Source organism: Aspergillus lucknowensis, assembly GCF_044049455.1.
Source record: "Aspergillus lucknowensis strain CBS 449.75 chromosome Unknown BJX67scaffold_3, whole genome shotgun sequence".
Taxonomy (NCBI): Eukaryota; Fungi; Ascomycota; class Eurotiomycetes; order Eurotiales; family Aspergillaceae; genus Aspergillus; species Aspergillus lucknowensis.
In genome coordinates this window covers 426,357-438,627 of record NW_027263547.1, presented here as the reverse complement: position 1 = coordinate 438,627, position 12,271 = coordinate 426,357, and the positions used below count along the sequence as shown (strand labels likewise).

The 12,271-nt window shown below is 54.6% G+C and overlaps 2 protein-coding genes across 2 annotated transcripts; one reads left to right on the top strand and one right to left on the bottom strand.

Moving 5' to 3' along the window:
• Window positions 1-106: 106 nt before the first annotated feature.
• BJX67DRAFT_389064 (alpha-amylase) lies at window positions 107-1,965 on the bottom strand (the record flags this gene model as incomplete). Its single annotated transcript, XM_071034449.1, has 2 exons — window positions 804-1,965; window positions 107-748 (listed from the first exon to the last, which is right to left on the bottom strand). The coding sequence occupies exons 1-2, from the start codon at window positions 1,818-1,820 to the stop codon at window positions 107-109; spliced, it is 1,659 nt and encodes a 552-aa protein (XP_070890426.1). The 5' UTR covers window positions 1,821-1,965.
• A 2,397-nt stretch (window positions 1,966-4,362) lies between these two features.
• BJX67DRAFT_161493 (uncharacterized protein) lies at window positions 4,363-12,242 on the top strand. The gene is made up of 3 exons (XM_071024956.1): window positions 4,363-5,014; window positions 5,071-5,246; window positions 5,309-12,242. Exons 1-3 carry the CDS (start codon window positions 4,661-4,663, stop codon window positions 12,120-12,122), a joined length of 7,344 nt encoding a protein of 2,447 aa, XP_070890425.1. The 5' UTR covers window positions 4,363-4,660; the 3' UTR covers window positions 12,123-12,242.
• Window positions 12,243-12,271: the final 29 nt, after the last annotated feature.

Sequence of the window (12,271 nt, the reverse complement as noted above, 5' to 3'; positions counted from 1 at the left end):
CGAGGGTATCAGGGGATCGGTATCACGATCCATCCAACGGATGGCCAATGAATTATATACAGGAGAAGCGAAGACGGCGAAAGAATGCAAGGGATCAGGCCATCGCTTAGAAGAACAAGATCAACAGCACCATCAATGCCACAACCAGAACACCATCGCCCATCCTCCCAAGCGTACGAGCACCCGACGACCCCTGCGGCTCCTCGCCCGTCTTCAACTCCCCAAGCGTAATATTGTCCAGCTTAAACCCACAAAGACCACTCCCGTCCAACAAATTCGTCGGAAAGAATACGCTCGACGCCCCCTTATCCATAGTGATAATCAACTCGCCCTCATTGTTCACCGTGTAATTCTGGCACCCGAGTACCTCCGTCACCGGTGTGCCTGCATTATACGTCACGGGAAGCGTAAGATCAAAAGACTTTGCCTGGCGAGCGCCCTGCATGGAGAGGACCATCACGACTTGTCTTCCTTCGATACCCTTGCTAAAAGCCAATGTCGCGTCGTCGCGGTAGACAGGATTAGTGACTTCGGATAGATAATCTTCTCCCAGGCGGTAGGCGTGTTTGCGGATCTTGTTGAGCTTGGCGATGTGCTTGTACAGCGTCGCCTCGGTGTCGTACTCTGTCAGCCAGAGCGCCTCGCGGTTCTGCGGGGTTCCCGCGCCGGCCAAGTGTTGTTCCTGTCCTTGGTAGATCATCGGGATGCCGTCAAAGAGCATGGTGAACGTTAGAATGTTTTCGGCGATCTGGTTGGTATCTATATCAGCATCCTAATACAGGAAACCGGAGGGTGTCACAAACCGCAATGTCATCCGTCTTATTTGCAATCCGCTGCTGATCATGGTTTTCACTAAATGAGACCAGCGCAGTGACATCCGAACAGGAAGCCTTCATCTGCTCGACCGTCGTGTAGAAGGTGGTTGTTGTGTCTTCGTCCGCCTTCGTAAGCGCACCGAGCATGGCGAAGTAAATCGGGTAATTCGGCATCGACGAGATATACTTGTCCTGGTACTTGCAGATGGTGCTGACCTCTCGCTGCAGAACTTCCCCAGTAATGAACGTGCCGACTTTATCGCCGAACTGCTTCAGAAACTGCGGATTGACGTGTTTCGCTGCGTCGATTCGCAACCCGTCCACGCCATATGTGCTGATAATCTCGGTCGCCCAGGTCTCAAGCATACCCTGCACGTCTGTATGTTCTGTATACAGATCCGGAAGGACAACCTGCTCATCACCCGTCTGACAAAGCTGCGCCTCCGTAAAATTATTCCAGTTCTCAATCTTGCAGTAGGGATGGTAATACTCTGAATTATTGAACGGGCTCAAAACACTGTAGTCGATATCTCCAGGAACACCCTGTCCGTCCTTCATCATATAAGCCATATTATTAATCACCGTGTCCATCATGAGGTACATGTCGCGATCGTGCAGAGCATCCCGCAGATCGAGCAGGTCCTGGTGAGTCCCGAAGTGGTCGTTCAGCGAGTACAAGTCTAGCGGCCAGTACCCGTGGTAGGCCTCTCCGTACTCCACGCGGCCCTTGATGTTCTCAATGATTGGGGAAATCATGACCGCGTCGAAGCCCATGCCTTGGATGTAGTCGAGTTGGTCGATGGTGCCGCGCCATGTTCCACCGCAGTAGAGCCCTGCGGTTGTGTTGCAGGCGTGCGTGGTTGAGCCATCTGTGCGTGCGAAGCGGTCGGTCATTGTTTGGTATATGGAGCGGGATTTCCATGACGCTAGGTTTGCTGCGTGTGAGGTGTGCAGGGCGCCTAACAGTGATACGATGGCGACGTGGAAGAGGAGAGGGAATATCATTTTGGTATGGTGTCTTTGGTGATGGCTGGCTATGGCGTGGAAAGCGTGGAGAAGTTAGGAAGTCCGCAGCGATATCAATGCCATATAATTAATCCGCTGGGCTACCGGTGGGTGTAGTCGGTCTTTGTTGGGCTGGTCATGATAAAGTAGCACTGCCGGAAAGAGCGTAGGAGAAAGGAGGTCAAGAAGCGAATGACTTTAATAGAAGGGGCCTTTGCCTAAACGAAAGAGAGGCGATTGTAAAAGAATGACAGCTTGGTGGGCAAACGAGTGAAGGCGAAAACCACGGACGGAACGAGCTACACAGCAAAACCCCAGATGCGGAGAACGAGAACAAGACAGACTCAAGGAAGATGGTCGAGAGATCCCCGGCGAGGGGGGTGGACCATGACTTCTTTGAAAGCGATGTTCATTGGATCGAACTGGTAAGGTCCGCGTCTGGCGAGTGACCATCGCCCACCGTCATGCCATTGGGTGTTTCTCGATGAAGAAAGCCAGACTCTGGCTATCCCTGGCATGAAGCCGCTTGGCTCGACTGGTCATGTAGCATGGCAGGACCAGCTCCCAGTCCAGGCGAGCTGACTTTGTTCGGAACCCTGCTTCTTTCCCAGTTCCTGTTTTATTGCCTGTGGGCGATAGATAGGGCCTGTGTCCTGTGTGGTTCCATGGTTTATCGTGAAACTAGCGGGGATCTGGCCAATTTCGAGGGCGTCTGACTTGATTACCGTTCTCTTATTGCGAGTGATGTGGTGCTATCTACTTGGTTGAAGTCTTGGGGACATCGAATATTTTTCCCATTGTTCCTGAGCTCGATGTGTGAAACACAAGGCTGACGATCGACGAACCGAGGAGGGAGAAGAGTTCTCAGCATCAAAATCGGTTGATCCGCTCAACTTTGCTCCGAGGAGAGAACCGTTTCGAAGGAGAGCAAAAGCAGGGCCATCCAAGATACGAGCGTGGAGGAAACCGTGCAAAGCTGATTGGCTGAGATCATGACAGCACCAGGGCCAGAGGTCTCAGAAAAGATAAGAAACTCAATCTGGGAACTTGAAGGATCACACTAGTATTGACCTTGTATCACTACTCGTTTCCCATACGAGACCTGACAGAAAGTCGTCTTTTTGCAAACTCAAAGTTTCACCGAAATATTGAGATTTGAGGCTGCGGCCGGCCAGGCACCAGAAGCCGGTTCCAGGGCTCCGAGAGGGTCGGACATGCCCACTCTGCTGCAAAGTTCAGCCGCTGCAGCCTCTCCGAAATTTGAATAGGATATATTCGCCGTAAAAATTCAATCTCTGTTGCCTCGTCCCATCTCGACAGTATCCGCTCAACACCGTCTGTGCGTGTGTCGGTGGTGACTCAACCCTATCAACGCACAGCCGCACCGATCTCTTGCTGCTAATGATGAGCTTTATATTATTTCACCCCAAATGCCTTATTACTTTGTGACACCAGTTCCATGTGGTCGCGAGAAATAGGTGGGAGCCTCACCAACCCGAAGCCGGACCGAACGGCGGTCGAGAGCCGGCCCACATCGACATACCCAAGGTCTCACTGAAAACGGACCCTAACCCGAACCAAAGAATCCTAGATCAACCGGAACCAAAGACGCTGAGGCAAATTGCTCGCTGGCTCACTTCAGTTGTCCAGAGCTGTTAGTTTGTAACAGACCCTCCATTGTTGGCAATGTCTTACAACAGAATCCACACTTCTTACTTTCACAGCGGACCGCGCTTCATGCGAGGACAGGTTGCTCTGAGACATCCTGCCCTCGTATTCGAGCCTCTAGTCGCGCCACCTGCAGCCTGGCCTGGGTGATGGACGTCATTAATACGCCATGTTATGCCTGCTTATCTGGTCATCGCGGAACCAACCACAAATCACCAAAGAACGAGCACACAAACAACGGTACAAGGCGGCTCTCAAGGTAACAATCCTGGGTAAATAACCGCCAGTGAAAGGAGCACCCGGCTAGGAAATTCAGGGATTTCCAGGTAGTTCTCGATAGCACATCGGTCGCCATTCCAACCACTTAGGGTTAGGGGGCAGATATGGCAGTTTGCAGTGAAATGAAAATACCCAACGCAAGAGGCCGCAGGAGCCGCAGTGAACTTCTCGGCCGCCCAAATGGAGACACTGCAGCACAGCCGGCCCCATTCATTCACTACCGTGGCCAACCGTGCCAGGAACTTGGGATCCTCTTCGCACCAGGCCAGCACACATTGGGCAATAAGGTCGCTTAGCTAGCCTAGCTGAAGAGCACAGTTATCAAGGTGGGCTTGCACATGTAGTCTTGCTGTTATAATTAGCAACCATTCCTATCCGGCGTTTCATTGGATTCAAACTGCGAGGCTCTTGATTGTTGTATGTAAGCCTTATCACACCCAGACGCAGGCTTTCGTCCCCTGGTTCGATCAACTTTTCGCCTTCTCACTCATTCCACACCCATTCTTCTTCCTCCATTTCTGTCAGGCCAGGCTTTCGTTGTCTCCCCCCAACTACTGCGCCTAACCCGGTTTCCTGGTTCAGTGTTCGTCCGAGGACTCAGGACCAACCTCTCTCCTCTGCATCTCCTCGCTCCTGGCTTTCCACCTCTTACCTCCTCCCACCACCGACGTACGGGTACTGACCCTGAACAGTCTATCCCAGTACATCTGATCGTCCTGATAAAGCTTGCACGTGATATCCATTCTGCTGTTCCATGACTTGACCTGCCAGCAAGCACCACCGCCCGCCAGGCGAGAAGGCCTCTTGCACAGAGTCCCTGATCGTCGGTGATCGACTCTACACCTCTCTCCTCGTCTCCTATTATATCATATAGCCTCCTCCCACCCAACGGGATGCGACTCACGTCCGGCGCCATCATCGCGCTGCTCTCGATAATAGCAGCAGGATGGCCGTACGACCCCGATCTGGTTGATTACAACACGAACCAGAATAAGACCGCAACTAACCCCGCTGACTACTGGGGTGAGTGGCCGGACCATGACGGCGATTATTTCCCCTCGCCGGAGAACTGGCGGTTCCCGTTCTACACCTTGTTCATGGACCGCTTTGTGAATGGTGATCCCACGAACGATAATATCAATGGGACGCAGTTCGAGCATGATCTGAATTCGAATCAGATGAGGCACGGCGGGGATGTGAAGGGGTTGGTGGACTCGTTGGATTATTTGCAAGGCATGGGGATTAAGGTAGTCCACCTCCTCGTCGGGTAAATCAGGGATACAGGGATGCTGACGATGTCAAGGGCATCTACCTCGCAGGGACGATCTTGATGAACCAGCCTTGGGGATCAGATGGGTATTCCGTGCTCGATACCACGCTGCTCGACCAACACTTTGGAACCATCCAGGAGTGGCGTAATGCCATTACGGAGATCCATAAGCGCGGGATGTACGTGATCTTCGACAATACAATTGCTACGTGAGTGCTACCAGTGCCATTGAATCTCGCGGAGTTTCCACTGACCATATATATCAAAATAGTATGGGTGATCTTATTGGCTTCGAAGGCCACCTCAACACAACCACCCCGTTCTTGGAAAAAGAGCACCGTGCCCTCTGGAAGTCCGACAGACGCTATGTTGACTTCGACATTGGCAACGAGTATAATGCCACCTGCGACTACCCTCGCTTCTGGTATGAAGACGGATACCCCGTCAACCAATCCCTGACTGCTGGGCTGGTCGGGTGCTACAACAGCGACTTCGATCAATACGGCGACATTGAAGCCTTTGGCGTGTTCCCCGACTGGAAGCGTCAATTGGCCAAGTTCGCGTCCGTGCAGGATCGATTGAGGGAGTGGCATCCTCCGGTGCGCGAGCGCTTGATTCGGCACTCGTGCATGATGATTACCACGTTTGATATTGATGGGTTTCGGTACGATAAGGCAACGCAGTCGACCGTGGAGGCACTCTCTGAGCTCTCCATGGCGTACCGTGAGTGTGCACGTAAAGTTGGAAAGACGAACTTTTTTATCTCTGGTGAAATCACGGGTGGTAATCAGTTTGGATCGATTTACTTGGGTCGAGGTCGCCAGGCCAACCAGTATATCCCGGACCCCATGGACGCGATGAAACTCACGAACGAGTCCGATCCGCAGCATTTCCTCCGGGAGGTTGGGCATGAGGCTATTGATGCTGGTGCGTTCCATTACTCGACCTATCGTGCGCTGACGCGGTTCTTGGGTATGGATGGTCAACTGGCTGCTGGGTTTGATGTCCCAGTCGATTTTGTTCCCGCCTGGCAAAACATGACCAGTACGAACGATCTGATTAATGCGAACACCGGCAAGTTCGATCCGCGCCATATGTATGGTGTGACCAATCAGGATGTCTTCCGGTGGCCTGCTATCGAATGGGGTGTTGAGCGCCAGTTGCTGGGTTCGTTCATCACGACGCTCATGCTGCCGGGGATCCCGCTGATGCTCTGGGGTGAAGAACAGGCGTTCTATGTTCTTGATGCATTGGCTTCAAATTATATCTATGGACGTCAGGCGATGTCTCCCGCCACCGCATGGAAAACTCACGGCTGCTTCGCGTTGAACTCATCTCAGTACTACGAGTGGCCCATCACCCACGCCTTGGAAGGTTGCCACGATGATACAGTCACCTACGACCACCGCAACCCAGCCCACGTGGTGCGCAACATCTACAAGCGCATGTTCGAAGTCCGCGAGCAGTACTCCATGCTCAACGATGGATACTTGCTGAATGCGCTTTCCAATTACACCGAACCCGTCTACTACCCCGGTTCGAACGGCACGGAGACCGAAACGGGCATGTGGTCGGTTGGTCGCGATCGAAATCCCGCCGTGCAGGACTTGGGCGACGACGACGCCAACCAGATGGTGTGGCTGGTCTATCAGAATGTCAACCGCACGATGGAGTACACCTTCGATTGCACGGATAACGATACCGCGCTGATCTCGCCGTTCCCTTCTGGCACGAAGGTTCGAAATCTCTTCTATCCTTATAACGAGCATACCCTGATCGATGGGCCGGTGCACCTGGGATACAATGGCTCGACCACGGTCAATGGGTGTTTGACCAACATGACGCTGACCCGGTATGAATTCCGCGCTTATGTGCGCAGCGACAAGTTCAAGGGTCCCAGGCCCATGATCACCAAGTTCCAGCTGGGCGACGATGAAGCGGCCGGACACGATACACCGATTCTCTCTACCGTCGCGCCGGATGCCTCAGAGACCCTGCGCATTACTCTGCAATTCTCGGAACCCATGCACTGCGAGTCTGTGACGAACGCAATCACCTTCGAGTCTTCCACCGAAGCAAAAAAGCTGCCTTCAATCAACGTAGACAGCGTCGACTGCACTGAGATCGATGACAGTATCGAGTACTGGGCCAGGAACTACACGGGCGCTATCCCCGGCAAATGGCAGTGGTCCGCCGACGTCGCGGGCATCTACAACGGGATCCACAAGATGACCGTCAAGAACGCGACCAACGAAGACCAGGACGACTTCACAAATGCAGTCGACCACTTCCTCTTCCGGATCGGACAGGTCGATAACCCGATGGTCTTCCACTCCGCCAACTACTCCAGTTCCTTGCTCCACGACTCTGAGAATGGTACACTCTTCATCCAGCACCACGCGGCGGGTGCCGATAAATGGCGGTACTCGACGAACTGGGGCTCCTCATTCTCATCCTGGAAGACGTACACCGGTGGTAATGACACCATCGAGGAGCTCGAGTGGTCCGGGACCAAGCAACAGGAGTGGGACGGCCACCACGTCCGGGTCGAGTACTGGAGTGGCCTTACTGGATCTTCCAACTACGTGCAAGAAGGCGATCTCGGCTGGAACCACAAAGTGTCGCGGCGATTCCCTCACCTCTTCTTCAACGGTCCGTACAACCAGTATGGTTTTGACAAGGGTCTCCGCAATGATATCGCGCTCGACACCGGGGACGGGTACTGGAAGTACCACTTTACCTCTGAGTGGCCGGCCGTTGGTCAATTTAATGTCTGGGGCATTAATCCGGATGGACAGCCGGATCAGAGCTATGTCCTTGGTGATGCGGATGGTGATAAGGTCCTCGATCGCTTGCCGCCTTCTTCGCTTTCGCCGACCCTGCTTAACATCAGTGAGCATCCGCCCTCGCCATACATCGCTTGGAGGTTCTATATCAACGATGCGACGCTGCGTTATGAGTTGATCCCGGTTGGCCACCAGACGAGCCAGATCGCTATGTTCGTCCTGTTCTGGATTGTCCCGCTGCTTAGTGGTGCTGTGTGCGTTTATGTCTTTATGAAGTCGTTCTACAAGGTGAAGTTCAACCAGGTCGGTGTCTCCGAGACGCAGGGCATGATTCCGCTGGTCCTCCGTCGGAAACTGAAGCAAATGCGCGCGGACAAGGGTGGATCGGTGAATCCTCTTGCTCGTCTCGCTGGCAAGTCCAAGTCTGGCTTCATGCAGAGTAAAACCGCGCTGGCAGGTACCGAGAAGCGCCGCCGTGTTCTCATTGCGACGATGGAGTACGATATCGAGGATTGGGCCATCAAGATTAAGATTGGTGGTCTTGGTGTCATGGCTCAATTGATGGGCAAAACGCTCCACCATCAGGACCTCATCTGGGTGGTGCCCTGCGTCGGCGGCGTCGAGTACCCGGTCGATACCCCCGCGGAACCCATGGAGGTCACGATTCTGGGAAACCCGTACCAGATCCAAGTGCAGACTCATGTCCTGAACAACATTCTCTATGTCCTCCTCGATGCGCCCGTGTTCCGCCAGCAAACAAAGTCCGAGCCCTACCCAGCCCGCATGGATGACCTGGATAGCGCCGTCTATTATTCTGCATGGAACCAGTGTATTGCTGCTGCAATCAAGCGTTTCCAACCGGATATCTACCACATCAACGACTACCACGGCTCTGTCGCACCCCTCTACCTCCTCCCCGAGACCATCCCCGCCTGCCTATCCCTCCACAACGCCGAATTCCAAGGTCTCTGGCCTATGCGCACGCAAAAGGAGAAAGAGGAAGTCTGCTCAGTCTTCAACCTCGATATTGAGACCGTCCGCTCGTACGTCCAATTTGGCGAAGTGTTCAACCTCCTCCATTCCGGAGCTAGTTACCTCCGCATTCACCAGCAGGGATTTGGCGCCGTTGGTGTCTCTAAGAAATATGGAAAGCGTTCATACGCGCGGTACCCGATCTTCTGGGGTCTGCGCAAGGTCGGCAACCTGCCTAATCCTGACCCCTCTGATGTTGGTGAATGGACCAAGGGCGAGAGACCTACGGACGACGACATCAAGGTTGATCCCGACTTCGAAGCAGGCCGTGCTGAACTTAAGCGTCAAGCGCAGGAATGGGCTGGTCTGGAGCAGAATCCTGATGCGGATCTGCTTGTTTTTGTCGGTCGCTGGTCCATGCAGAAGGGTGTTGATCTGATTGCCGATGTCATGCCTGCTGTTCTTGAGGCCCGCCCTAATGTGCAGCTTATCTGTGTTGGGCCTGTGATTGATCTCTATGGTCGCTTCGCGGCGCTGAAGCTCGATCGCATGATGAAGGTTTACCCTAGCCGCGTCTTCTCGCGCCCGGAGTTCACTGCTTTGCCTCCTTATATCTTCTCTGGTGCGGAATTCGCCCTTATCCCCTCCCGGGATGAGCCCTTCGGTCTTGTCGCCGTCGAGTTTGGTCGGAAGGGTGCGCTCGGGATTGGCGCCAGAGTCGGTGGCCTTGGTCAAATGCCTGGTTGGTGGTACACCGTGGAATCGGTCTCAACGTCGCATCTGCTGCAACAGTTCAAGCTCGCAATTGACGCCGCGCTGAGCTCCAAGACGCCGACTCGTGCCATGATGCGCGCTCGCTCGGCCAAGCAACGGTTCCCTGTCGCGCAGTGGGTCGAGGATCTGGAGATCTTGCAGTCGACTGCAATCCAAGTGCACAACAAGGAAATCGCGAAAGGCCACGGACGACCGATGACGCCGTTGATTTCTCCCGGACCGGCGACGCCCAGCGGGGTGCTCACGCCCACGACGAGACCGACGAGCCCGCTCATGTCCCCTGCGGATGGCATGCCAATGAGCCCGATGCCGCCGCATGCCATCTCTCGCGATAGCAGCTACTCGAATCTAAACCGGTTGAGCGACTTTGGCCACCCGAACAAGAACGTCTACCGTCCCGACCAGAACCCTGACGAGAATACCAAGCCTGCCGGTCTCCAGCGCTCACTTTCTCTGGGTGTCCGATCGGGCCCTGGCCATCGATCTCGCCGTGATCGCAGTGGTGCGAGGAAGGCTGGTGGGACTATCAACGAGGAATCGGAGCGCGACACAGACGGCGACGACAACAGCGACAGCGAGTCCAGCCTCAGCTATTCCGAGGACGACCACTACACTCTTACACCCGCCCAGATCGAGCAAAGCAGACATGTTCAAGTCGCCCGCCATTCTGGGGCCGGGGCTCGTGTCGTGTCCTATTCTCGTCGCAATAGCCAGGACTCCCTGCAGCCTCCCCTGTCGCCCCTCCCAGGTCTTCCCCCGAGCAGCCCTCGGACGCCACCCACAGCCGACCAGCATCTGCTTCCGGTGCCGAAGTCTTTTGCTGCTGAGGGGAACCGACTTAGCAGCGCCTCCGTTTTGTCTCTAGACACGGTTGTCGGCGGGAAGACGGACTTTAAGCTGCAAAAGGTGGACCCGTTCTTCACGGATAGCAACGGCGAGTACTATGGGCACTTTGAGAAACAACTCGAGAAGCTCAATGGGTCCAACTCCGAGTCCCAACTCTGCATCGAGGAGTTCCTCATCAAGTCTGAGCGGGAATGGTTCGACAAGTTCCGCGATGCGCGTCTCGGCCGCACCAAGCCGCTGACTCCTTCGGTCTTCCGGGACAAGCACAATCACTCCCCCGAGGAGTCGCTATATATCAATGAGGCAAACAGTCGACAAGGCTCGCACTCTCAACCGGACACGGATGACGACGAGTTCCTGCTTGGGAAGGACTATGTTCCGCCTGCTGGATTGAAGAAGTGGATGCAGGTCAAGATTGGCGATTGGCCTGTCTATACTATCTTCCTCGCGCTCGGTCAGATCATCGCGGCCAACTCGTACCAAATTACCCTGCTTACCGGCGAAGTCGGTCAAACCGCTGAAAAGCTGTATGGGATTGCCACGACTTATGCGATTACCTCGGCCTGTTGGTGGCTTGCATTCCGGTACTTCAAGTCCGTCGTCTGTCTTTCTACCCCCTGGTTCCTGTACGGCATTGCATTCCTCTTTATTGGCTCTGCACACTTCGAGGCCGACTCCTTCACCCGTGGCTGGATTCAAAACGTCGGAAGTGGGTTCTACGCCGCCGCCTCCTCCAGCGGCTCCATCTTCTTCGCATTAAACTTTGGTGACGAGGGTGGTGCCCCCGTGAAGAAGTGGATTTTCCGCGCCTGTGTCATCCAAGGGATCCAGCAGGTCTATGTCATTGCGCTCTGGTACTGGGGTTCCACCCTCACCCAGGCCTCCAGCGAGGGTCTCTTGACCGCGGACAACCAAATCTCCAACACCTGGAAGATGAGCGCCATCTGTTACCCGATCGCCATGTTTCTCTGGGGGATTGGGTTGCTGTTGATCTTCGGTCTCCCAAACTACTACCGCCAAACCCCCGGCAAAGTCCCCTCGTTCTACCGCTCCCTCTTCCGCCGCAAGATCGTGCTGTGGAACTTTGTCGCGGTCATCCTGCAGAACTTCTTCCTGTCTGCGCCGTACGGTCGGAACTGGAGTTTCCTGTGGACGTCTGCGCACGCAGCCAAGTGGCAAATTGTGATTCTGTGCGTCTTCTTCTTCGGTGTGCTGTGGTGCTTCTTCCTGTACCTCGTCTCCCAGTTCTCAAAGCAGCACTCGTGGTTCCTACCAGTCTTCGCATGCGGTCTCGGCGCACCAAGATTCATCCAAATCTGGTGGGGTGTGAGCGGGATAGGTTACTACCTCCCCTGGGTAGCAGGGGGGTACACCGGCGGCGCGCTCGTCTCCCGCGGCCTGTGGCTCTGGCTCGGCGTGTTAGACAGCATCCAAGGCCTCGGATTCGGAATTATCCTCCTGCAGACTCTCACCCGGATGCACATGTGCTTCACACTCATCGTGTCCCAAATCATCGGGTCAATAGCAACCATCTGCGCCCGCGCCTTCGCGCCCAACAATGTGGGACCGGGCCCGATTAGCCCGGATGTGACCCAGGGCGTTGCGAGTATCTCGAACGCCTGGTTTTGGGTCGCCCTGTTCTGCCAATTACTGGTTTGTGCTGGGTTCTTGCTTTTCTTCCGCAAGGAACAGCTTGCGAAACCTTGATCTGATTAATGGCTCTCACTTTCCTCCCCGTTTTACACTCGCTTGCTTACCTCGCTACACACACCTCACATCTACCATAATTGCATGCACGCACTGGAGTTGATTTGGATATGCTAATGGCGCAATGTGGTGGTAAACATGGTTGTTGA

Excerpts from the sequence above, each read along its gene's own strand:
- BJX67DRAFT_161493 (XM_071024956.1), top strand. The coding sequence starts at position 4,661 with ATGCGACTCACGTCCGGCGCCATCATCGCGCTGCTCTCGATAATAGCA. Across the intron at positions 5,015-5,070 it reads TGCAAGGCATGGGGATTAAG|GGCATCTACCTCGCAGGGAC; the intron begins GTAGTCCACCTC and ends GACGATGTCAAG. Across the intron at positions 5,247-5,308 it reads TTCGACAATACAATTGCTAC|TATGGGTGATCTTATTGGCT; the intron begins GTGAGTGCTACC and ends ATATCAAAATAG.